This window comes from Anomaloglossus baeobatrachus, chromosome 8 (genome assembly GCF_048569485.1).
Source record: "Anomaloglossus baeobatrachus isolate aAnoBae1 chromosome 8, aAnoBae1.hap1, whole genome shotgun sequence".
Classification (NCBI taxonomy): domain Eukaryota; kingdom Metazoa; phylum Chordata; class Amphibia; order Anura; family Aromobatidae; genus Anomaloglossus; species Anomaloglossus baeobatrachus.
This window is the reverse complement of record NC_134360.1, coordinates 208,226,164-208,251,583: the sequence shown is the minus strand read 5'-3', so window position 1 is coordinate 208,251,583 and position 25,420 is coordinate 208,226,164. Positions and strand designations below refer to the sequence as shown.

General features: G+C 46.3%; 2 protein-coding genes across 2 annotated transcripts in view; one reads left to right on the top strand and one right to left on the bottom strand.

Moving 5' to 3' along the window:
• Nucleotides 1-371: 371 nt before the first annotated feature.
• On the bottom strand, nt 372-13,213 carry IFT25 (intraflagellar transport 25). Its single transcript, XM_075321074.1, has 5 exons — nt 13,037-13,213; nt 8,382-8,488; nt 6,182-6,250; nt 4,923-4,966; nt 372-1,210 (listed from the first exon to the last, which is right to left on the bottom strand). The coding sequence occupies exons 1-5, from the start codon at nt 13,135-13,137 to the stop codon at nt 1,112-1,114; spliced, it is 420 nt and encodes a 139-aa protein (XP_075177189.1). The 5' UTR covers nt 13,138-13,213; the 3' UTR covers nt 372-1,111.
• Nucleotides 13,214-13,290: 77 nt separating this feature from the next.
• LRRC42 (leucine rich repeat containing 42) overlaps nt 13,291-25,420 on the top strand; it is a 31,540-nt gene continuing 19,410 nt past the window's right edge. Inside the window, exons 1-2 of the mRNA XM_075321073.1 lie at nt 13,291-13,320; nt 15,677-16,128. Of these exons, the coding sequence (XP_075177188.1) occupies nt 15,677-16,128 (452 nt within the window). The 5' untranslated portion in view covers nt 13,291-13,320. The remainder of the gene's footprint in view (nt 13,321-15,676; nt 16,129-25,420) is intronic.

Below are 25,420 nucleotides of genomic sequence, written 5' to 3'. Positions count from 1 at the left end.
ACATTCTATTCTGTTAACAGCAGTTATTAACCCAGGCAAAGCCGGGTAGTACAGCTAATATTTATATATATATATATATATTATATATGCACACACAAATATATGTTCGTGTGTGTGTATGTATACAAACACACACACACTTGTGCATGTATGTGTTAAATATATATATGACACATACATGCACAAGTGTGTGTGTGTGTATGTATATATATATACATACACACACACACACACTTGGAACCTTGTCACCCCTCTACCTACGTAAAAAATGAAAATAAACCAATTTAGTTCATAAAAGTACAATCTGTTAGAAGAATAACTTTAAATTAACCCATATAATAAATGTTGTAAAGAAAAAAAAAAGTAGAATAGCCAACATAGTTTTTTTTATTCACCGCTGTAAAATCTTTTTAAATTTATTTCTAGAAAGTTCTGATTTATTCTTTTTTTGAATCACAAATTATATATATATATATATATATATATATACATATACAGAGAGAGAGATAATATATGGTTACAAAAATCAGAGCTTTCTGGACACCCAAAAAATTATAGTGTTGCATTTTTTTTCACCATTTCATAGCACTTGGAATTTGTTTCCCTATTTTTCAGTATATTATATGGTAAAGTGAATGTTGCAATACAAAGCTACACCTCGTCTGACCAAAAAAAAAGCAAAAAAAAAAAAAACCACACAAGCTCTTTCTTACATGGCTAAGTTTGACTGAAAATTAAAAAAATATGTTACAGCTTCTTCTTGGAAGAAAAAATAAATACCTAAAAGTGTCTGGTCGTGGAGAGGTTAATCTTTATTCTTTATATGAACTTTTTGTCCACATATAAAGTAGGGTATTTTGGGGTCTTTTAGGTGTCTGGAGTTTTTTTTTAATAACACATTGCATGTTTGTACGTTTTTTCTTAAGCTCCAATTATAACTTCAAACTGTGTACCATTTATTTATTTATTGTACAAAATAATTAATTTATTCGTCAGGTTACAAAAAGAGCTATTCTGTACAATTTCTATCTTCCCTTAAAATCGCAAAATGTTGCAGGCTTGGCTTGTGTTGCGCGGTGAACCGGGATTGATCCTTTCCGCTGATCGTCATTCATATTGCGCTCTCGGCTGATACACTGCGCACGGAGACAAAATGATCGTATCCGGAGAGGATTACAAAACGCAAATGAACTGCCTGAACCCCAGGAAGCTGTGGAAAAAGAATGTAACAATTTTACATTTTTTCGACCATCTGTAGGATTTTCAATTTTTTCTTTCATGCATATTCATGTACGGCCTATATACCTATTACACACTCTAATCCAAATTTACATGGAAGAGCTTGAAACGTTCTTATAAATAGGGCAATTTCATGAGCCTCGTGGTGTAAAAGGGTCTGTACCGTAAATGCAAGTTATCACCGGATAGCATGCTGATCGCTACTGGTCTCAGCGGTGGGACCCTCACCAATCCTGACCTATTTAAAATAGACTGATGATCCGGCGTGTGGACCACCTTTAGGTTGGATTCACACAATGGTATGGCATGCATTATGCTAATGATCCTTGGCTCTGGTTCTGCTGCCGTTGTAAGCCGAGTGTCATGCAACTGTGCCGCGATCCTGAGATCAGATCACAGCTGCGGAGGAGAGGGAGGGATTAATATCCCCATTTATCGCACTGCACTCGGATGACATCTGAGTACGGTCTGATGCTTCACTCGCACCCACAGACTTGTATGGGTGCGAGTGACACATCTCTCGCTGACAATCGAAGCATGCTGCGACTTTTCACTTATCCAGAATATGGAGGAGAAAAAAGCTGACCTCTGCTCTCCCTCATTGAATAACATTGGTCCAAGTGCAATGTGAGATTTTCTTGCATTGCACTCATCAGAATAATATGGTCGTGTGAGCGTGCCCTTATCCTGTGGAAAGGTGATAAATTGCATTGGTGGAACAACCTGTCTGAAAAAAGGGTGTCGGGGGGCCATTCAAAATGTGTCCCAGCTACAAGATTTATATGTCCCATATTGACCACACTAAAGTTCTATGGATAACCAGTCATTGAGCCCGTGCTGGATACCTACGACTGTGGTGTTCCTACCAAAAAAAAAAATGGTGGCTATATACATCTGTAAATGTATATGACAAAGTATCAGCACATTAACTGTTCGCACTGCGTCTCAGTTACTAAAAAGGTCTAACTGACACTTTGCTGATATTTTGGCCATATCCTATGGAGCAGATAATCAAAATGCAGCTTATACTGTATGTCTTCATAGCAATTTAATTAATGGATACTATCATGGAGAACCCAGGAGATATTTTACTGCAATGTCTCCCAGCAACTTTTTCTTGCCACAGATGTTTTTTTTTGTTGTTGTTGATTGTTTCATGTCTCTCTATATTAGGGCCACGTTATGCTCATTCACTCCATAAAGCAAAAATTCACCTCTCTCCTCAGTTACTGGCTCTGGCAGCCGCTCTGAACCTTCCATGCTTTATACTGAAGCGCTGCTTGCTGTGTATAAAGATATGCCCATCCTAAAGTTCACCAGGAGGCCGGTACATGCAATGTTTACTTCCATTACAGCAAAGTATATGCAGCCATCAGTTATGATAACCAGGCAATTGTCCCACATATACTGAGGGAAACAGCTGCTATTGAGCCTCCATTGCTGCATTGCATTGTTCCTCTATTACTGTTCCTGGAAATGTATATAAACAATGTCAGACTGTATTGGGACACCTCCAATTAACAAGGCAAATGGTAATGGAGAGTTGTCAATGTGTTCACATATTTCCAGTAGGAGTAACAGAGGAACTAGACAATACACAGCTCTAAGGAGAGAATTGTTATTTCAGGAGAAAAGCTTGTGTTCTACAACAGACGAGTCGGCTTTAAAGGGAACCTGTCACCAGGTTTTTTCCCTATAAGCTGCGGCCACCACCAGTGAGCCCTTATATACAGCGTTCCAGAATACTGTATATAAGAGCCCAGACCGATCTGTAGAATGTAAAAAAAGACCTTTTTTATAATTACCTAGGGGGTGGTCCTGTCCGATGGGTGTCACTGCTTTCTGTCTGGTGCCTACTCCATTTTGTGTGATTGCTCTCCTCCTGCCCAGCCCTGTGTGAATGACGCATCCAGCCTCATTCACAGAGGCCTCCATTGCACTCCTGCACAGGCGCACTTTAATCTGCCTGGCTGAGGACACATCAAAGCACTGTAGTGCACAGGCGGTCTTTGACCTTTCCTTGCACCTGCACATTACAGTACTTCGCTCTGCCCTTAGCCGGTAAGATCAAAGTGCGCATGCACAGGAGCACAATAGAAGCCTCTGTGTGAATGACACAAGACATGCTATGCACACAGTGCTGGATTGCACAAGATAGAGGAAGCGCTGCACCGAGAGCAGCGACACCCATTGGACCAGACCGCCCCCTAGAAGGGTATAATAAAGGTCTTTTTTATCTTATACAGAGCGGCCTGGGCTCTTATATACAGTATTCCAGAATGCTGTATATAAGAGCTCACTGGTGGTGGCCGCAGCTCATAAGGCAAAAACCCGGTGACAAGTTCCCTTTAACCCCTTCACGACCGGCCGATTTTTCGCTTTCCGTTTTTTTTTTTCGCCATTCTTTTTCTGAGAGACGTAACTTTTTTCATTTTTCAGTCAATATGGTCATGTGAGGGCTCATTTTTTGCGGAACGAGCTGTACTTTTAAATGAAACCATCAGTTTTACCATATTGTGTACTAGAAAATGGCAAAAAAATTCCAAATGCTGAAAAATTGCAAAAAAAGTGCGATAGCACTATGGTTTTTGAGATATTTTATTCACTGTGTTCACTATATGGTAAAACTGATGTGTGGGTGTGATGCCTCAGGTCAGTGCGAGTTCGTAGACACCAAACATGTATAGGTTTACTTTTATATAAGGGGTTAAAAAAAAAAATCGGTAGTTTGTCCGAAAAAAGTGGCGCACGTTTTACGCCATATTCCGTGACCCGTAGCGTTCTCATTTTTCGGGATCTTAGGCTCAATGACGGCTTATTTTTTGCGTCTCGAGCTGACGTTTTTAACGGTACCATTTTTGCGCAGATGCTACGTTTTGATCGCCTCTTATTGCATTTTGCGCAAAAGTTGTGGCGACAAAAAACCGTCGTTTTGGCGTTTGGAATTTTTTTGCCGCTACGCCGTTTACTGATCAGATTAATTGATTTTATATTTTGATAGATCGGGCGTTTCTGAACGCGGCGATACCAAATGTGTGTATATTTTTTATTTTTTTAACCCTTTAATTTTCAATGGGGCGAATGGGGGGTGATTTGAACTTTTAGGTTTTTTTGTTTTTTTTTTAATTTTTTAAAACTTATTTTTTAACTTTTTTTTTTTATTTTACTAGTCCCCCTAGGGGGCTATTGCGATCAGCATTCCGATCGCTCTGCAGTATCTGCTGATCACAGCTGGAAGGCTGTAAACAGCAGATACGCTGTCTTTCTCTTTTGCTGTGCCCCGGGCACAGCGAAAGTGAAACCAAGTCATGTGTAGTACAGGAGTCATCACATGACCCTGTGCTACCATGACAACTATCGGGAGTCACGTGATCGCGTCACGTGACTTCCGGTTTCGGGCGGTAAGTAAATGCTTACCGCAATCGCGCTTATAATGGCGCTGTCATGTATTGACAGCGCCATATAAGGGGTTAATCGGCACGAGCAGATAACGATTCTGCTCGTGCCTAGCAGGCACACATCTCAGCTGTGAAAATCAGCTGAGATGTGTGCCGATCGCGGCATGCTGCCGCCGGAGGACCGCGGGCAGTAAGATTATGTCATTTAGGACGTAATTTTACAGCCCGCGGTCGTTAAGGGGTTAAATGACTAGTGTGTGTGCTGGGACATAGCGCCATACTTACAGTGATCTCCTCTGTTTGGAACTGTCCTTCCACGTGTTCAAGTTCTACAAAGAAGAAAAGCCCCATGACATGATGATTGTAATCAGGAGTCTGCCAAATGTCACATTTAGTAATCCAGTCAAGAGGTGGTAAAAGGAAATATGTCTAATACATCAGCAAGAATTTATCACACGTCTCTCTGTGGAGGACTCAGCCAGGTCGTACAGGGTATGGGCTGCACTCACACGTATGGACAGTATGGAATTCCTTATTTTCCCTGTGCTGTTGCTGCAAGGCAATATATCATAAGCTACCAGCTGGTATTAGTGGCCCCAGTAGTGCAGACTTATTTTTTTAGTAATCCTTCCATAGAAGACAACCCTTTTAAAGGGAATCGGTCAGCAGGTTTTTTCTATATAACCTGAAGACTGCATGCTGCAAGGGTTAAAACATAGAATTCATGGATGTCAGTCTTGTCAAGGTCCGATCTGTTGTTTATTTGCTATATTTGTTTAACCAAGAGGACCATTATCATTGCTGGACTATAATGTCACGTGCAGGCCAGTAATCTAAGGGATACTTTGCACACTACGACATCGCAGCTGCGATGTCGGTGGGGTCAAATCAAAAGTGACGCACATCCGGCGTCGCTGTCGATATTGGAGTGTGTAAATTGTTTTTGATACGATTAACGAGCGCAAAAGCGTCGAAATCGTATGACCGGTGCAGTGTCGGTCATTTCCATAATTTCGGAAGGACCGATGTTACGATGTTGTTCCTCGTTCCTGCGGCAGCATATATCGCTGTGTGTGAAGCCGCAGGAGGGAGGAACATCTCCTACCTGCGTCCTGTGGCTCACGCCGGCTATGCGGAAGGAAGGAGGTGGGCGGGATGTTTACGTCCCGCTCAGCTCCGCCCCTCCGCTTCTATTGGCCACCTGCCGTGTGACGTCGCTGTGACGCCGCACGACCCGCCCCCTTAGTAAGGAAGCGGTTTGCCGGCCAGAGCGACGTCGCAGGACAGGTATGTGCATGTGAAGCTGCCGTAGCGATAATGTTCGCTACGGCAGCTATAACACAATATCGTATGTGCGACGGGGGCGGGGACTATCGCGCTCGGCATCACTAGCATCGGCTTGCGATGTCGTAGTGTGCAAAGTGCCCCTAAGTGATACATCGTTGGATTGAGGATCTTTTTGCCTACATCATGCTGCTCTCAGATGAGGTAGCAAAAACCTGCTGACAGATTGCCTTTCACAAAATAAACATGCCTGCACTTACCTCTTTCCATGCATGGCTCAAAGTTTGTTGCTTCTTTGGATGAACTTGTGTAGATTTTTAAGCTTCGTACTAGAGAAGAACCATAATGAGAAAACTGCACATTACATTAAAGGAAACCTATCAGGCGATTCATGCTGCACAAACAACAGGCGACATCAGAGACCGGCTCCAGTATTACAAATATCCATGTGTTACTTGGAGACAACTAACAAAAGTTCATTACTTTGGCTGTTCACAAGTGTGCATCACTGATAGAAGAGAATAGGGCACCAGTCACACCTGGACACGGGGACCCCTGGTTCTCGAGAAGGCTCCCAGCTGTCAGATCACTAACAATTAGATCTATTCCATATCTTGTGATGTGTATAAGACAACCCCTTTAAAAATGGTGTTCTCACAATCCTAAAGGGATTGTCTAATGTCTTCTGGCAGGAGCACAGTGCTCCCAAGCCTCCTGGCTTCCTGCTTGCTAGCGAGAGTAATGTGCTCCTGCTTGACTCCTAGCTCGGACTATGCCATTGTCACACTGCCAATTAAAGAATGTACATCTGGAAGACGTACGGTGTGAACAGGGTGCAAGACTCAAAAATATACAACTAAACAATAGGATAAAGAGTTGCACACCAGTCACAATGTATAGGGGAATAATGAAAAGCAGAACTGCTATGGGAATACTAGACAGAAAAATACAATGGACGAATTGAAAAAAGTGAAAAACATGAAAATGGAATGTGCATAACTGCTATGAATAATAGGAATATAAGAGATGTTTAGCCATTGTATTGATCAATGCAAAGGAGCCCCAAAACCAACGCCAAGGTAATCTCTATTTTTGGGGTCCCTAACCTATGTGTAACCTCACAGTTAAAAAGCTTGCTCTGTATGGGAAGCAAAGGACCAAGCTATATATGTGAAATAAGACACATGGCTATGGGTGGGGCAGGGTTCTCAGACAGAAAATTGTCACACTGGCAGCCTGAAGTGTGCACCCTCCGATGCCGATTTATCAGGCAGCTTTGCCTCTGAGGGATCGGACGAGTGCAGTTTCACCGAACCTGGCCTGACTGGGAGCAAACAGCACAGCTCTTACAAGCTCTATATAAACAAGCTTGTAAACACTGTGCATGTTTGTCCACTACTGATAGTCTGCAGCAGTGGCCAGTAACCTAACCAACAAGCCATAAATAATCAAATTAAAAAAAAATGACTATGTTTTAATAACAATTACATTGTAAAGTTACTTGTGTTTACAATCAATTTGCAATTTTGCTGATAGTCAAACTCGGCACTCAATAAAGGTGCATTGCAAATGGTGTGGATTTTATTCATGAATGCAACAATCTGGAATCAAGACCTTATATAATGTTTCAGTCTTATATGGATTTTCATCAGTTATGAGCTGTAGAGAATAATTATACAAAGGAAAGTAATATTACAAAACACAAGTATGTATATAATATACTTGAAAGGAGAGCGTGGTGGGTTAATGAGTAACACTTCATGGAAACATTGATCTTCATGGACCGCCAAAAAGAGGGAGTAGAGAATTGTGGAGTAGATGGAGTGGCAAACAAGGAAAGCTGAACTTTGCAATTTTACACATATAAGAAGCTGGAATTAATCATTTAAAGGGGTTGTTCATTACTCAGACAACTCCTTCTCAATCACCATATTTGTCTCTGTTAAATTAACCACGCATGTAGTTACCTCCGGTGCCGATGCTGTTCCAGTGGCTTCCCAAATCACTCTCCCAGGGCTCACGTGACATTATTACATCACACGAGCCCTGCGCCCAATCACCTTAATTCTCTCTTTCTGCAGACGATTCAAGCATTAAGATGCAGAGAGCGGCAGCCGCAGCTCTGCACACCTCTTGATGCTTAATTCATCTGAAGACGCAGAGAGTAAAGCCGGAGCTAATTGTGCAAAGGATTTGTGTAATATAGTAATGTCATGTGAGCTTCAGGAGCGCAAATGCAATATAATAATGTCATTGTGAGCGTCAGGAGAGCAAGTGCCGACACCACTTGAACAGCACCAACACCGGAAGTTAGTATAAGTGTTGAAATATGTCATGTTTCTATACAATGCCCAATGAGAGCAGCTGCAGTGTAAAGCACTCTCTGTCACTGATGGAGGGCATTGATTGTACTTGCCTAGTGATCAACCTCCTATGGGGACTAAGCTGTAGAGAACTTACTTAATGAACTCTCAAGGGTGATTTTTCCGATTTTCTGTAAGCCATTCATACTGATAATGAATTCTTGTGGAAACATTCCAGTCGTCGTCCAAAAAGTCTCTGGATTTCTAGAAAGATGTGAGGAAATTCTGTAAGTTTTATAGCAACGGAATACATCTAAAGTAGCACTTATGGTGGGAATGTCTGAAAACACAATGTGCAAATCCTCCATACATGTAACCCAGACATACGGGGCTATATAGGATAAATCCTGTGTACAGGTAAGCCAGATATAAGGGGCTATAGGATAAATCCTCTGTACATGTAAGCCAGATATAAGGGGCTATAGGATAAATCCTCTGTAAATGTAAGCCAGATATAAGGGGCTATATAGGATAAATCCTCTGTACATGTAAGCCAGATATAAGGGGCTATAGGATAAATCCTGTGTACAGGTAAGCCAGATATAAGGGGCTATAGGATAAATCCTCTGTACATGTAAGCCAGATATAAGGGGCTATAGGATAAATCCTCTGTACATGTAAGCCAGATATAAGGGGCTATAGGATAAATCCTCTGTACATGTAAGCCAGATATAAGGGGCTATAGGATAAATCCTCTGTACATGTAAGCCAGATATAAGGGGCTATAGGATAAATCCTGTGTACATGTAAGCCAGATATAAGGGGCTACAGGATAAATCCTGTGTACATGTAAGCCAGATATAAGGGGCTACAGGATAAATCCTCTGTACATGTAAGCCAGATATAAGGGGCTACAGGATAAATCCTCTGTACATGTAAGCCAGATATAAGGGGCTATAGGATAAATCCTGTGTACATGTAAGCCAGATATAAGGGGCTATAGGATAAATCCTGTGTACATGTAAGCCAGATATAAGGGGCTATAGGATAAATCCTCTGTACATGTAAGCCAGATATAAGGGGCTATAGGATAAATCCTCTGTACATGTAAGCCAGATATAAGGGGCTATAGGATAAGATGATAGAAGTTTGTATTGATGTGAGTCCAGGTGTAGGATTCTCCACGAAACAGTGAAACTAAGGGGCAGACGCAATGATCTGAGCACTGTGCCCAGTTCTGTAAATACATTTCATTTTCATCTGTAATAGCGCCCCCTGCTGTTTCTCCTATGGCTGTATTCTCGGTCCACCTTAGGCGGTGGACGCACATGCTCAGTAGCTTCTTTGCTTTGTCCTCTCTCATGCTATGATCTCACAGTGAGCAGGCCGAAGCCATGTAGTAGTGAGATAAGAAATGGAGCATGTGAGGTGATGTTACAAATAAGGACGAGATAGATAGACGTTAGTTATTTATTAGGGGGGCTGCTGAGTTTATGTGTGAGGGACTATTTTCTCAGTAGATCAGGAGAGGAAGAATGGGGGTGTTAGCAGAAGCCGACCACCGCACACTCCCTGGAGATTCTGTTTCTTCCTGGGAACATAGTACAGGCTGCTGCCCGACCCAAGAGTGAGGAGAGGGCTTAAGGGGGCAAAATTAAACTGGAGAGTGACTTTCTTTTGTATCGCTATAGTTAAATTGATGATGTAGATTGCTCCTAAGACAGATCTATTTATATTTACATTTGTGTAATAACCCCTTTAAGTACACATTTATATGGCAAGAAAACAATCCCAAATTCATGCTCCCAACATTTTAACTTCTCCATATCAGGACATTGATCCTAGTGCCCAGACATCCCCAAAACAACCCCAAATTGGCAAGATATGTAGACGCAGGTCAGTTTGGGGTTGTTTCTGGGATGTCCAGGCTCTAGGACAGGGGTCGGGAACCTATGGCTCGCGAGCCAGATATGGCTCTTTTGATGGCCGTATCTGGCTCGCAGACAGGGCTCCTACCTGTCTATGGGAAGGATCAGGGCCGGCGCCAGCACCCGGCAAACCCGGTCAAATGCCGGGTCCCTGAGCTGCCGGGGGGGCCCACTCGCGGTGGCAGGAGTGGCGCACCGCTACTCAGGGGGGCCCGGTGGCCGCGCTGTCACCGCCCCCCGCCGAGGATCGAGCTTTCAATTGCATCGGCATCGCAGGTGCCGATACAATTGAGAGCAATGATGAGAGAGTGAGCGGCGCGCTCTCTCTCTTATCATTCTCCCCGCTGTGACTGTCGGCGTTCTTCTGACAGCTCTGCAGCGAGCGCGGTGACGTCATCACTGCGCGCCTGCTGAGAGGTCAGCGAGCGACAGCAATGGACGATGCGCCGAGGAGACCGGATCAGCGGGGGAACGAGAAGTGAGCCGCCCCTCTACTGACACTGGGCTCCCCTGACTCACAGGCCGGCCACTACACAGCGGCACTAGTACACATAGGGGCCCGGCAGCCGCTCTGCGTCTATGTGTAGTGCTGCTGTGTAGTGGCCGAACTGTGAGTCAGGGGAGCCCAGTGTTAGTAGAGGGGCCCCTGACCTGGAGAGGCCACCAGCCATGTCTGAGCTGCAGGAGTGCTAGTCCTGACCTGCACAGCAGACGGAATCTCCATCCTGCAGGACCTGCGATGATGTCACGCCCATGTGACTGTGTGGGAGGAGACACAGGAGGCCGGGCAGAAAGCAAGAGAACTGAATCCTGAAGGAGATTTGGACACATGACTGGTAATAAGAAAAGAGGGGACATGAGGGTGAGGGGGGCTGCAGGGTGAGGGGCATATGAGGGCTGCAGACTGTGACAGAAGCATGTGAAGGGGTGCAGAGTGTTTGAGAGGGGTAAGTTGGGGTACAGGCAGGGTGAGATATGTGAGCAGGGTGTGTGAGATATGGGGGTGTATTGTGTGTGATATAGGGGGTGCAGGCTGTATGGGAAGCAGGGTATGTGACATATGGGGGTGTAGTGTGTGAGATCTGGGGGGTGCAGGCTGTATGGGAAGCAGTGTGTGTGTGTGTGGGATATGGGGGGTGCAGGCCGTATGGGGAGCAGTGTGTGTGTGTGATATGGGGGGTGCAGGCTGTATGGGAAGCAGTGTGTGTGTGTGTGTGTGTAGGATATGGGGGGTGCAGGCTGTATGGGAAGCAGTGTGTGTGTGTGTGTGTGATATGGGGGGTGCAGGCTGTATGGGGAGCAGTGTGTGTGTGTGATATGGGGGGGTGCAGGCTGTATGGGAAGCAGGGTATGCGACATATGGGGGTGTAGTGTGTGGGATATGGGGGGTGCAGGCTGTATGGGGAGCAGTGTGTGTGTGTGTGGGATATGGGGGGTGCAGGCTGTATGGGGAGCAGTGTGTGTGTGTGTGTGATATGGGGGGTGCAGGCTGTATGGGGAGCAGTGTGTGTGTGTGATATGGGGGGGTGCAGGCTGTATGGGAAGCAGGGTATGCGACATATGGGGGTGTAGTGTGTGGGATATGGGGGGTGCAGGCTGTATGGGGAGCAGTGTGTGTGTGTGTGTGTGATATGGGGGGTGCAGGCTGTATGGGGAGCAGTGTGCGTGTGTGATATGGGGGGGGTGCAGGCTGTATGGGAAGCAGGGTATGTGACATATGGGGGTGTAGTGTGTGAGATCTGGGGGGTGCAGGCTGTATGGGAAGAAGTGTGTGTGTGTGGGATATGGGGGGTGCAGGCTGTATGGGGAGCAGTGTGTGTGTGTGATATGGGGGGTGCAGGCTGTATGGGAAGCAGGGTATGCGACATATGGGGGTGTAGTGTGTGAGATCTGGGGGGTGCAGGCTGTATGGGAAGCAGTGTGTGTGTGTGGGATATGGGGGGTGCAGGCTGTATGGGGAGCAGTGTGTGTGTGTGATATGGGGGGTGCAGGCTGTATGGGAAGCAGGGTGTCTGGGCCACTGACAGATACAATTACTCCAGCGGTCACTTAGTACACAAAGGAGTGTTCCTCTCTGCTGCACTAAGCCACCGCTGGACCTAAACAATAATTCGCTGTAAAATAATAAAATAGATAATTGACATAACTGACAATGCGTTGTGTGACATGTCCAATATTCCAGCTTCTTTCTTCTGCGAATGCCTCAAAGCTGGCATTCTCTCAACATCAGGTGGGAAGAATGCCAGCTTCCAGTCATGCGCAGGAAAAAGAAGAAGCCAGACTGCTGGACTGATGTCATGCATCGCAAGTTCACAATGTAAGTTATTTATTTGATTTTTTTACTGCTAATTACCATTGTTTCAGTCCAGTTGTGGCTTTATACAGCAGGGAGGAGCATTCCTTGCTGTACTAAGTGAACATTGGAGCGATTGATCTGTCAATGGCCCTTTAAACATATTGTACGGCTCTCGCGGAATTATATTTCAAAATATGTGGCGTTTACGGCTCTCTTAGCCAAAAAGGTTCCTGACCCCTGCTCTAGGATGACCCCTTGTGCAGTTTTAAGAGAATTTATAGAAACAAATATATAACACTAAGATTTTGAGATGTGAATTGAATTCTAATTCTTAGGCTTCTACATCAGAAAGGGCAAAATCCCCTGAAAATAAATAAACAACAGGTCAGTGCCTAGTGCTCCGTGTGAGATGAATCTGCATCAGAAGAAACTAAAAATGAATTACCACAGCAACCAATCAGAGCAATGCTTTCACTTACGAAACTGAACTGGTAAAATGTCAACTGGAATCTGATTGGTTGCTAAGTATAACAGCTCCGCCCCTATACATAACAGGTCCGTTATAAGCTGTGTCTCCGCTTAGCTCACCCGTCTATAATGCTCTCGGCCGAGTGTCTCTCATCACTGGAGGTGGCCAGAGACACGTGCGCTCCCGCCGAGCTCAGGCACAGGTTGCCCGCCCGGGTCATGCCACCAGATAGAAAGGGAACTCCGGTTCTCGTCTTGTTGCTATGCCGTTACTAAGAAACCAAAATGGTTTTCCGGAAATGATCATATAACCCGGAAGTGCACCTGTAACCGGTACCCTTTTGCACCTAGAAGAAATATTCCGGGTGAGAAAGGTTCCGGACGGCTGTGTCCCGGGTACAGAGGTGAATACCCTGCGGTGTTTGGGGAGGGGGGCACAGCTTGGGGTGGGGGGAGCACAGCCCTTGCGAGGCTTAAACTGTCATATTCAATGGTGGGAAATGGGTTTTCATGTAACTTTATTGCTTTTGAGAACTTTGCAAAAAGTAATGCACCCTGCAGCTCTCCTGTGGTAAATTGTTACAATGTGTATCTAACCTATTTAATGGTTTCCTGACATGATGAATGCAGTGTCCCAGGCACAAGCCTGTTGCATAGAGGGCTGAAATGGCGCTAAACCAGTTTGGTGCTGATGGAGCGCATTTCCTGTACTTTACCGCTATATTAATCACATTTCTATACTGATCAGTGGGGTCCGAGCACTGGAACCCCCAATAATCCTGTGATCAGACCCGTCTTGAATGGAGTGATGCGCATGCTCCACCTTTGCCACATTTGTGTATGGGACTCCTGGAGAAAGTACGGTACATCACTCGTCTGTTTCCGTAAGTCCCATAAACGATGAATGGAGTCGTGGTTGAGCGTGTTGCGGGACAAAAGTGCACTGTTCTGGCGATAGTAGGGGGGGGGCCAGCTCCTAACGGCTGTATATAGATAACACCCCACCAGATCTGACATCTGGAGATTTGACCAGTTTTCCTGCTTCCAACACATCAAGGGTAGAATCCCATCTCTGTCCTGCAGCAGTGACCTCCCTGACTTGAGTGTGGAACATTACCTTATCTTTAAATGGGATCTGTCAGCAGATATTTGACTATTTAATCTGAGAGCAGCATAATCTAAGAGCAGAGACCCATATTCCAGGGATGTGTCACTTGTACCACCCTGGTGGTAGTCGGACCTGAGGGGTCCTGACCTGGCTTGGCGGACACTTTGATCCATAAAAGGAGGATATTTACAGGGGAGAAGTTCATGACGCCACCTGCGGGTTGCGGTAATGGGAGTGCCGCCGCTGCTGGAAGGAGTACCGAGGCAGATGGTATGAAGCAGCAAGTTTTCAGTCCCTCCGCAGGTAGGGAAGGCCCCGGGCTCAGGGTGTTGGTAGATTTGGGAGGACAGGGTGCAGGGACCAGGGTACTCCCTGCAGGTAGTCGTGGTTCTGGATGAGGTTTAAAAAGGAGACACACACACTGTAGGTAAACCAAAGTCTCTGTGTACAGCTGCCGGGAGCCCGTCCAAGTACCCGGTCCCTTCGGTGTCACTTAGTGATTCGGAGCCTGCCTCCATGCACAATTTATTGTCCTTTGGTGGTCCCCGTGGTTTGAAGCTGTTGGGGGCCTTGCTCACTATGTGTAGTGTAGCTGTGCTCTTGGGACTTTAGTGGGTTACTGTGTCTGGAAACATCCCTGTCCCCCTTGTTGTGCTGATGCCCTCAACCTCTGAGCATCTAGAGAAGTCCTTGAAGATCCTCTCCCTTTCAGGTTAATTATAAGGACGTTGAATCTGCTCCTGACCTAGGGTCATGTACCCCATCGTGCTCGGTACTGGTCAGTTCTGTTGGGGCCTTTTGGTGGTGATAGTCCTCCAAGACTATGTCTGTCACACCCTTGTCCAATGTCCCTGCTACCGGTCGCTGACTCCCCTGTACCCGAATCACCATTTGCGACCCAACCAGTGTCCCCAGGAGCTCACTCTCCCAGCTCCTCTCTCTTTGGAGCCTCACCTGTCTCCCTCTTTCAGTCTGTTCAGTCCCCCCAAGTGACTGGCCCATTTTCATGCTAGACCAACCCACTGGTGTGTCTGACAGTGTCTGATGTAAAGTGATTGGGTTTTGTGGTGCAGATGGGAGTGACATTGGTTTCTTGGACACCTGGACCAATGGGGGGGGGGTGGGCCCTGCACCCTGGGTAAAGATGCAGTTCCCTGTGGCACCCTGATGTATTCAGGGGCGCCACATCACTTGCTCAGCAGTTTGCTGTAGTTTCAGTGTTTTATCAGCAGGAGATTATCATTGCCAGACTAGGTGTTGCATGCAAGCTAATCTAGCTAATCTGTCTAACCCTCCCCCACCACTGATTGGCAGCTTGCTGACAGTGTACAGGTAAAACTGCTGCTATTCAGTGATGTGGGCGGGGTTATACAAGGCTCAGCATTCTGAGCCCTGCTACATCTACAGCAGAGAAAACTCGGATTCTATCAAAACTGCACCAAGCTGCTCATTAAGTGACACATATGCTGGAATAAGGGTCTCTACCCCCAACATTATGCTGCTCTAGGATTAAATAGTAAAAATCTGCTGATGGATTCCCTTTGTGGGATTTTCCCATATTTCTAGATTGATATTGCCTGCAAATGGGGAAAGCTGAGTGTTTTGGGGTATCCATGAATGTCGATTATACCTTTTCTTCTTTTTATATTCAGATGTTGCAGTTTTCAGACTTTCAAGAAAATGAAGATATTGGGTCTGTCTACGTACGGGAGAAGGGTCAGCTGTTCTTGGCAGGATCTGATTGTACCCGGATGAAGACCTCTCCCGCCAGACTTTTCTCTAAAGGTTTCTCGGTGCGACTGTGTGTGAATCAAGGGGACAATTGTAAACCCAAAGAGAAGCCATTTATTTTTACATATACTGAGCAAGGGAGCCTGCGATACACGGCCAAGTCCCTCTTCACCTTAGCACTGGATCTCATTGCGGATAACATTCAGCACGTAGACTCGCTGCTTGGGTTTCCTGAGCAAGTTGCAGAGAGACTGTTCACAGCTGCGGAGTCCAGGCAGCAGTTCAGCCATCCGCAGAGTGGCCTGGTTGCCCTTCGTAAATTCACAGAGGCTTATGGAGACCTGATGATGTCGTCACTGTGTCTGCGGGGCAAGTACGTGTTCACACAGGATATTGCAGCTTGCGTAGCATTCATATGTGTGCTAGTTCATCCAATAGGAGCGTGCTGCTCCTTTCTTTTGTTTTTCCAAACTGATGGGCACCACAATGGAAACTTGGCAGGCCCCATTGCAGCCAACGAGGCTTCATTTGGGTCAATCACTTAAAACAGGGGTCTCAAACTCAGTTGGATAAATGGGCCGCACATGCAAAAAATACATTTCATGGGCTGCAAGATGATGGTTTCAGGGATACCGTCTGTTGTTCTTGTTTGTATTGTTTTTCTATACGTCTTTTTTAGTCTTTTTTTTTTTTTGTTTGTGTGGTTTTTTTGTTTTATTTTTATTTTTTATGTTTATCGTATGGGTTATGGTGCAATTGTATAGCTTATGCCGCATACTTTTTGTTTTATTTACGTTAGTTGTCAAATACAACAGCAGCTTTAGTGTATGTGCATGTATGTATGTGTGCATGTATGTATGTATGTGTGTGTGTGTGTGTGTGTATATATGTATATATATATATACAGGGCCGTATTTACCATTAGGCACCCGTGGTCCGGTGCCTAGGGCGGCAGATTGTGAGGGGCGGCACCTTCTGGCAGCAAAAAAAAAAAAAAAAAAGTTTTTTTTTTTTTTTTTTTTTTTACATTTTTTTTTTTTGTGGCCGCCGAGCACAGGGAGCTGATTGACCCCGGAACTGCCGGCGCCTGCACTTCCGGGGTCACAGGCGCGCGCCAATCAGCTCCTTCCTCTGTGCTGCGTCCACTGCTGTGTGGACATCACATGCAGAGCTCACAGCAGGACGCCGCGGAGGACGCCGTGATGGAAGCCGGTGTCAGAAGAGGATACTCACGTGAGCCAGGAAGATGGCGGCGGGCACTGGAGCAGGTAAGTGGATTCATAAGGAGCGTGGGAGTGTCTCTAATGCAGACCGGAGATCTGCGCATGCGGGGGGGGGGGGAGGCGGGAAAGGCAGATACTGGAGGGAGGCAGAGGCTGAGACTGGGGGGAGGCTGGAGGGAGGCAGAGGCTGAGACTGGGGGGAGGCTGGAGGGAGACAGAGGCTGAGACTGGGGGGAGGCTGGAGGGAGACAGAGGCTGAGACTGGGGGGAGGCTGGAGGGAGGCAGAGGCTGAGACTGGGGGGAGGCTGGAGGGAGGCAGAGGCTGAGACTGGGGGGAGGCTGGAGAGAGGCAGAGGCTGAGACTGGGGGGAGGCTGGAGGGAGGCAGAGGCAGAGACTGGGGGGAGGCTGGAGGGAGGCAGAGGCTGAGACTGGGGGGAGACTGGAGGGAGGCAGAGACTGTGGGGAGGCAGGAGGGAGGCAGAGGCAGAGACTGGGGGGAGGCTGGAGGGAGGCAGAGACTGGGGGGAGGCTGGAGGGAGGCAGAGGCAGAGACTGTGGGGAGGCTGGAGGGAGGCAGAGGCAGAGACTGTGGGGAGGCTGGAGGGAGGCAGAGGCAGAGACTGGGGGGAGGCTGGAGGGAGGCAGAGACTGGGGGGAGGCTGGAGGGAGGCAGAGGCAGAGACTGGGGGGAGGCTGGAGGGAGGCAGAGGCAGAGACTGGGGGGAGGCAGAGGCAGAGACTGGGGGGGAGGCTGGAGGGAGGCAGAGACTGGGGGGAGGCTGGAGGGAGGCAGAGGCAGAGACTGGGGGGAGGCTGGAGGGAGGCAGAGGCTGAGACTGGAGGGAGGCTGAGACTGGGGGGAGGCTGGAGGGAGACTGAGGCTGAGACTGGGGGGAGGCTGGAGGGAGGCTGAGGCTGAGACTGGAGGGAGGCTGAGGCTGAGACTGGGGGGAGGCTGGAGGGAGGCAGAGACTGGGGGGAGGCTGGAGGGAGGCAGAGACAGAGACTGGGGGGAGGCTGGAGGGAGGCTGAGGCTGAGACTGGAGGGAGGCTGAGGCTGAGACTGGAGGGAGGCTGAGGCTGAGACTTGAGGGAGGCTGAGGCTGAGACTGGAGGGAGGCTGGAGGGAGGCTAAGGCAGAGACTGGGGCAGGCTGAGGCTGGGGGGAGGCAAAGGCTGAGACTGGGGAAGAGAGGCTGATGCTGAGGGAAGATAGAGGCTGATGCTGGGGGAGAGAGGCTGATGCTGGGGGAGTGGGAGAGAGGGGCTAATGCTAGAGACAGAGGACAAGGGATGAGGGATAGTGCAATGACAAAATCGATTGGGTGGGGGGGGGTGTAAGGACTCAGAATAAGAGGGGGCAGCATTGGGAGCTCATTGTGAAGAAGGGGCAGCATGTGTGGGATCAGTATGGAGTGGAGCAATGTAGGGGAGTCAATATCAAGAGTGGGGTAGTGTGTGTGGGGGGGGGGGTCTCAGCATAAGCGTTAGTGTGGTGGTCTTAGCATGAGTGGGGCAACATGAAGGTCTCATTATGGAAAAGAGGAAGGCAGCATTAGGAGCTCATGGAGAGGGACAGCATGCATGGGACATTGTGAGAAGGGGGCAGCATGCATGGGACACTGAGGAGGGGGCAGCATGCATGAGACATTGTGAGGAGGGGGCAGCATGCATGGGACATTGTGAGAAGGGGGCAGCATGCATGGGACACTGAGGAGGGGGCAGCATGCATGAGACATTGTGAGGAGGGAGCAGCATGCATGGGACATTGTGAGGAAGGAGCAGCATGCATGGGACATTGTGAGGCGGGAGCAGCATACATGAGACATTGTGAGGAAGGGGCAGCATGCATGAGACATTGTGAGGAGGGAGCAGCATTCATGGGACATTGTGAGGAGGGAGCAGCATGCATGGGACATTGTGAGGAGGGAGCAGCATGCATGGGACTTTTTGAGGAGGGGCAGCATGCATGGGACATTGTGAGGAGGGGCAGCATGCATGAGACATTGTGAGGAGGGAGCAGCATTCATGGGACATTGTGAGGAGGGAGCAGCATGCATGGGACATTGTGAGGAGGGGCAGCATGCATGGGACATTGTGAGGAGGGAGCAGCATGCATGGGACATTGTGAGGAGGGAGCAGCATTCATGGGACATTGTGAGGAGGGAGCAGCATGCATGGGACATTGTGAGGAGGGAGCAGCATGCATGGGACATTGTGAGGAGGGGCAGCATGCATGGGACATTGTGAGGAGGGAGCAGCATGCATGGGACATTGTGAAGAGGGGGCAGCATGCATGGGACATTGTGAGGAGAGAGCAGCATGCATGGGACATTGTGAGGAGGGGGCAGCATGCATGGGACATTGTGAGGAGGGGGCAGCATGCATGGGACATTGTGAGGAGGGGGCAGCATGCATGGGACATTGTGAGGAGGGGGCAGCATGCAAGGGACATTGTGAGGAGGGGGCAGCATGCAAGGGACATTGTGAGGAGGGGGCAGCATGCATGGGACATTGTGAGGAGGGGGCAGCATTCATGGGACATTGTGAGGAGGGGGCAGCATTCATGGGACATTGTGAGGAGGGGGCAGCATGCATGGGACATTGTGAGGAGGGGGCAGCAAGCATGGGACATTGTGAGGAGGGAGCAGCATGCATGGGACATTGTGACGAGGGAGCAGCATGCATGGGACATTGTGAGGAGGGGGCAGCATGCATGGGACATTGTGAGGAGGGGGCAGCATGCATGGGACATTGTGAGGAGGGGGCAGCATGCATGGGACATTGTCCTCACATCATGCTGCTCCCTCCTCACAATGTACAGATCATATTTCATAATCGAGGAAGGTGTGGTGCATATACAGTAGTTTATAAGGGAGGGCAGTGTGGTGTTTATTAGGGGCAGTGTCACAGTCACAGTATATAAGTGGGGACGGTGTGGTGGGAATATTTTATACTCATGCTATGTTTTGATGTGCCTGTGGTGATTCCCATTGGGGGGGGGGTTCGTTTCTTATTGATACTTTTTAAAGTGTGCTACAGAGTAGATCTGCCTTAAACAGATGTCGTGTGCGAAAACTCAGTTTTACGTTGTCACTAAGGGGCGCGACCACTTAAAGTGCCTAGGGCAGCATGAAGGCAAAATACAGCCCTGTATATATATAATATATATATATATATATCTATATATATATATATATATATATATATATATATATATATATATATATATATATACAGTTAGGTCCAGAAATATTTGGACAGTGACGCAATTTTCGCGAGTTGGGCTTTGCATGCCACCACATTGGATTTGAAATGAAATCTCTACAACAGAATTCAAGTGCAGATTGTAACGTTTAATTTGAAGGTTTGAACAAAAATATCTGATAGAAATTGTAGGAATTGTACACATTTCTTTACAAACACTCCACATTTTAGGAGGTCAAAAGTAATTGGACAAATAAACTAAACCCAAACAAAATATTTTTATTTTCAATATTTTGTTGCAAATCCTTTGGAGGCAATCACTGCCTTAAGTCTGGAACCCATGGACATCACCAAACGCTGGGTTTCCTCCTTCTTAATGCTTTGCTAGGCCTTTACAGCCGCAGCCTTCAGGTCTTGTTTGTTTGTGGGTCTTTCCGTCTTAAGTCTGGATTTGAGCAAGTGAAATGCATGCTCAATTGGGTTAAGATCTGGTGATTGACTTGGCCATTGCAGAATGTTCCACTTTTTTGCACTCATGAACTCCTGGGTAGCTTTGGCTGTATGCTTGGGGTCATTGTCCATCTGTACTATGAAACGCCGTCCGATCAACTTTGCGGCATTTGGCTGAATCTGGGCTGAAAGTATATCCCGGTACACTTCAGAATTCATCCGGCTACTCTTGTCTGCTGTTATGTCATCAATAAACACAAGTGACCCAGTGCCATTGAAAGCCATGCATGCCCATGCCATCACGTTGCCTCCACCATGTTTTACAGAGGATGTGGTGTGCCTTGGATCATGTGCCGTTCCCTTTCTTCTCCAAACTTTTTTCTTCCCATCATTCTGGTACAGGTTGATCTTTGTCTCATCTGTCCATAGAATACTTTTCTAGAACTGAGCTGGCTTCATGAGGTGTTTTTCAGCAAATTTAACTCTGGCCTGTCTATTTGTGGAATTGATGAATGGTTTGCATCTAGATGTGAACCCTTTGTATTTACTTTCATGGAGTCTTCTCTTTACTGTTGACTTGAGACAGATACACCTACTTCACTGAGAGTGTTCTGGACTTCAGTTGATGTTGTGAACGGGTTCTTCTTCACCAAAGAAAGTATGCGGCGATCATCCACCACTGTTGTCATCCGTGGACGCCCAGGCCTTTTTGAGTTCCCAAGCTCACCAGTCAATTCCTTTTTTCTCAGAATGTACCCGACTGTTGATTTTGCTACTCCAAGCATGTCTGCTATCTCTCTGGTGGATTTTTTCTTTTTTTCAGCCTCAGGATGTTCTGCTTCACCTCAATTGAGAGTTCCTTAGACCGCATGTTGTCTGGTCACAGCAACAGCTTCCAAATGCAAAACCACACACCTGTAATCAACCCCAGACCTTTTAACTACTTCATTGATTACAGGTTAACGAGGGAGACGCCTTCAGAGTTAATTGCAGCCCTTAGAGTCCCTTGTCCAATTACTTTTGGTCCCTTGAAAAAGAGAGGCTATGCATTACAGAGCTATGATTCCTAAACCCTTTCTCCGATTTGGATGTGAAAACTCTCATATTGCAGCTGGGAGTGTGCACTTTCAGCCCATATTATATATATAATTGTATTTCTGAACATGTTTTTGTAAACAGCTAAAATAACAAAACTTGTGTCACTGTCCAAATATTTCTGGACCTAACTGCATGTATGTATGTTACTAGCTATAGTACCTGGGATAGTAACTGTCTCTCTGTCTCTCTCCCAGTCTGTCTGTCTGTTTCTATCTGTCTGTCTTTGTATCAGTCTATCTGTCTCTATCTCTGTGTCTGTCTCTCTCTGTCTCTTTTTCCCTCCCCGGTCTGTCTCTTTCCCTCCCCGGTCTGTCTCTTTCCCTCCCCGGTCTGTCTCTTTCCCTCCCCGGTCTGTCTCTTTCCCTCCCCGGTCTGTCTCTTTCCCTCCCCGGTCTGTCTCTTTCCCTCCCCGGTCTGTCTCTTTCCCTCCCCGGTCTGTCTCTTTCCCTCCCCGGTCTGTCTCTTTCCCTCCCCGGTCTGTCTCTTTCCCTCCCCGGTCTGTCTCTTTCCCTCCCCGGTCTGTCTCTTTCCCTCCCCGGTCTGTCTGTCTCTTCCCACCGACATCTTATTACTTCACACATAAGCTTCTTATACTAACAAAGTTTGGACACACCTTCTCATTCAAAGAGTTTTCTTTATTTTATTTTCATAACTCTGTAAATTGTAGATTCACATTGAAGGCATCAAAACTATGAATTAACACGTGTGGAATGAAATACTTAACAAAAAAGTGTGAAACAACTGAAAATATGTCTTATATTCTAGGTTCTTCAAAGTAGCCACCTTTTGCTTTGATTACTACTTTGCACACGCTTGGTATTCTCTTGATGAGCTTCAAGAGGTAGTCACTGGAAATGGTTTTCCAACAGTCTTGAAGGAGTTCCCAGACATGCTTAGCACTTGTTGGCCCTTTTGCCTTCACTCTGCGGTCCAGCTCACCCCAAACCATCTCGATTGGGTTCAGGTCTGGTGACTGTGGAGGCCAGGTCATCTGGCGTAGCACCCCATCACTCTCCTTCTTAGTCAAATAGCCCTTACACAGCCTGGAGGTGTGTTTGGGGTCATTGTCCTGTTGAAAAATAAATGATGGTCCCACTAAACGCAAACCGGATGGAATAGCACGCCGCTGCAAGAAGCTGTGGTAGCCATGCTGGTTCAGTATGCCTTCAATTTTGAATAACTCCCCACCAACAGTGTCAGCAGCAAAGCACCCCCACACCATCACACCTTCTCCTCCATGCTTCACGGTGGGAACCAGCCATGTAGAGTCCATCCGTTCACCTTTTCTGCGTCGCACAAAGACACGGTGGTTGGATCCAAAGATCTCAAATTTGGACTCCTCAGACCAAAGCACAAATTTCCACTGGTCTAATGTCCATTCCTTGTGTTCTTTAGCCCAAACAAGTCTCTTCTGCTTGTTGCCTGTCCTTAGCAGTGGTTTCCTAGCAGCTATTTTACCATGAAGGCCTGCTGCACAAAAGTCTCCTCTTAACAGTTGTTCTAAAGATGTGTCTGCTGCTAGAACTCTGTGTGGCATTGACCTGGTCTCTAATCTGAGCTGCTGTTAACCTGCGATTTCTGAGGCTGGTCACTTGGATAAACCTATCCTACGCAGCAGAGGTGACTCTTTGTCTTCCTTTCCTGGGGCGGTCCTCATGTGAGCCAGTTTCTTTGTAGCGTTTGATGGTTTTTGCCACTGCACTTGGGGACATTTTCAAAGTTTTCCCAATTTTTCGGACTGACTGACCTTCATTTCTTAAAGTAATGATGGCCACTCGTTTTTCTTTACGTAGCTGCTTTTTTCTTGCCATAATACAAATTCTAATAGTCTATTCAGTAGGACTATTAGCTGTGTATCCACCAGACTCCTGCACAACACAACTGATGGTCCCAACCCCATTTATAAGGCAAGAAATCCCACTTATTACACCTGACAGGGCACACCTGTGAAGTGAAAACCATTTCCAGTGACCACATCTTGAAGCTCATCAAGAGAATGCCAAGAGCGTGCAAAGCAGTAATCAAAGCAAAAGGTGGCTACTTTGAAGAACCTAGAATATAAGACATATTTTCAGTTGTTTCACAATTATTTGTTTAGTATTTTATTCCACATGTGTTAATTCATAGTTTTGATGTCTTCAATGTGAATCTACAATTTTCAGAGTCATGAAAATAAAGAAAACTCTTTGAATGAGAAGGTGTGTCCAAACTTTTTGTCTGTACTGTATGTCTAGTATATCTATTGTGAATCTTTATGGTGTTACATTAATCATTTCCCCCTAACATTTGTTCTAGCATTATGTATTGATATCTTATGTATTTATTGTACCCTTAGTTTCTACTGTCATCTGTTGATTTAATATATTCCTTTAGATACAAGTAAAATATATCTTTGTACCGTGTTAGCCAGTAGAGATAAAAAAGAAGAGAACAACCGGGTCCCTCTTGTAGTCACCTACAATCCACATCTGGAGGTGTTTAGAGGAGCTGCACGGAAACTACAACCATTACTGCAAAAAGATGCCCGGTTAAAATCTATTTTTCCAGACCCCCCACTTCTGTGTTTTAGACAGCCCCCAAATCTAAGAAGCATCATTGTCAGAAGCTCCCTGTCCTCTCCAACACCAACAGGAACATTTCCCTGCAACCAGAAAAAATGCAAGACCTGTCCATTAATATTGACAACGGACAAGATAAAGATTCCCAGATCACATCAGGACTACAAGATCCCAGGTACCTTCAGCTGCACCACAACCAATGTGGTGTACTTAATTATATGTACCAAATGTCCAACTGGGGGTCTGTATGTAGGGGAGACCGGACAACAGCTCAGGACAAGGATGAATTCTCACCGCCACACAATTAGAGAAAAAAGGATGGATCTACCTGTGGCCAAACATTTTTGTAACCCAGACCACAGCATCATGGACATGAAATTGCTGGTATTGAAAGGAAACTTCAAGTCCCAGAGAGATAGGAGACTATGGGAGTACAAACTTATGATGACCTTTGACACATTCAGAGAAGGAATGAATGTGTCTCATGGATTCATGTCTTTTTACATCAGTTAAAAGATGTGCTCCTCTGACCATCCGAGCGTGTCCCAGCCCTGGACCAGACCCTTATCAAAGGACAATAAAACTTTCACACTGAACTGCAGCAGTATTTATGGCCCCACAACAGTTTGCCCCCTGCCATAGAGATAGTTCTGTTTCATATAACTTGTTCTTTTTTTTTTTTTTTTTTTTTTTTACTGCACTATTCTAAGTCCTGTTGTGTATAAATATGTGACTCTTCAGATTTTGTGTTATACCATGCCTGATGAAGAGACCTGAGTAGTCTCGAAAGCTTGCAATTATTACCATCTTTTCAGTTAGCCATTAAAAGGTATCAACCACTGAGGACTCTCTGTTCTTTTAAACAATTTTTTTTATATTCCTTTAGGGATTCTTTCTGTGATGGTGTCACAATTTTTATTCCCTTTTTTTGTACATTTTATGTTTTTAATACAAAAATTATTTCAATGTATATGTGGTCATATTTATCAGTTCTTTTATTAGATTTCTTTGTTTAGATTTATTTTTTTTTGTATTATTTTTGGAATTTTTTTTTTGGAGGCAGTGTGGGGGGAATGTAGTAATTCTGGGGACCCCACCATGCCACACTTCGCACATACATTAAAGA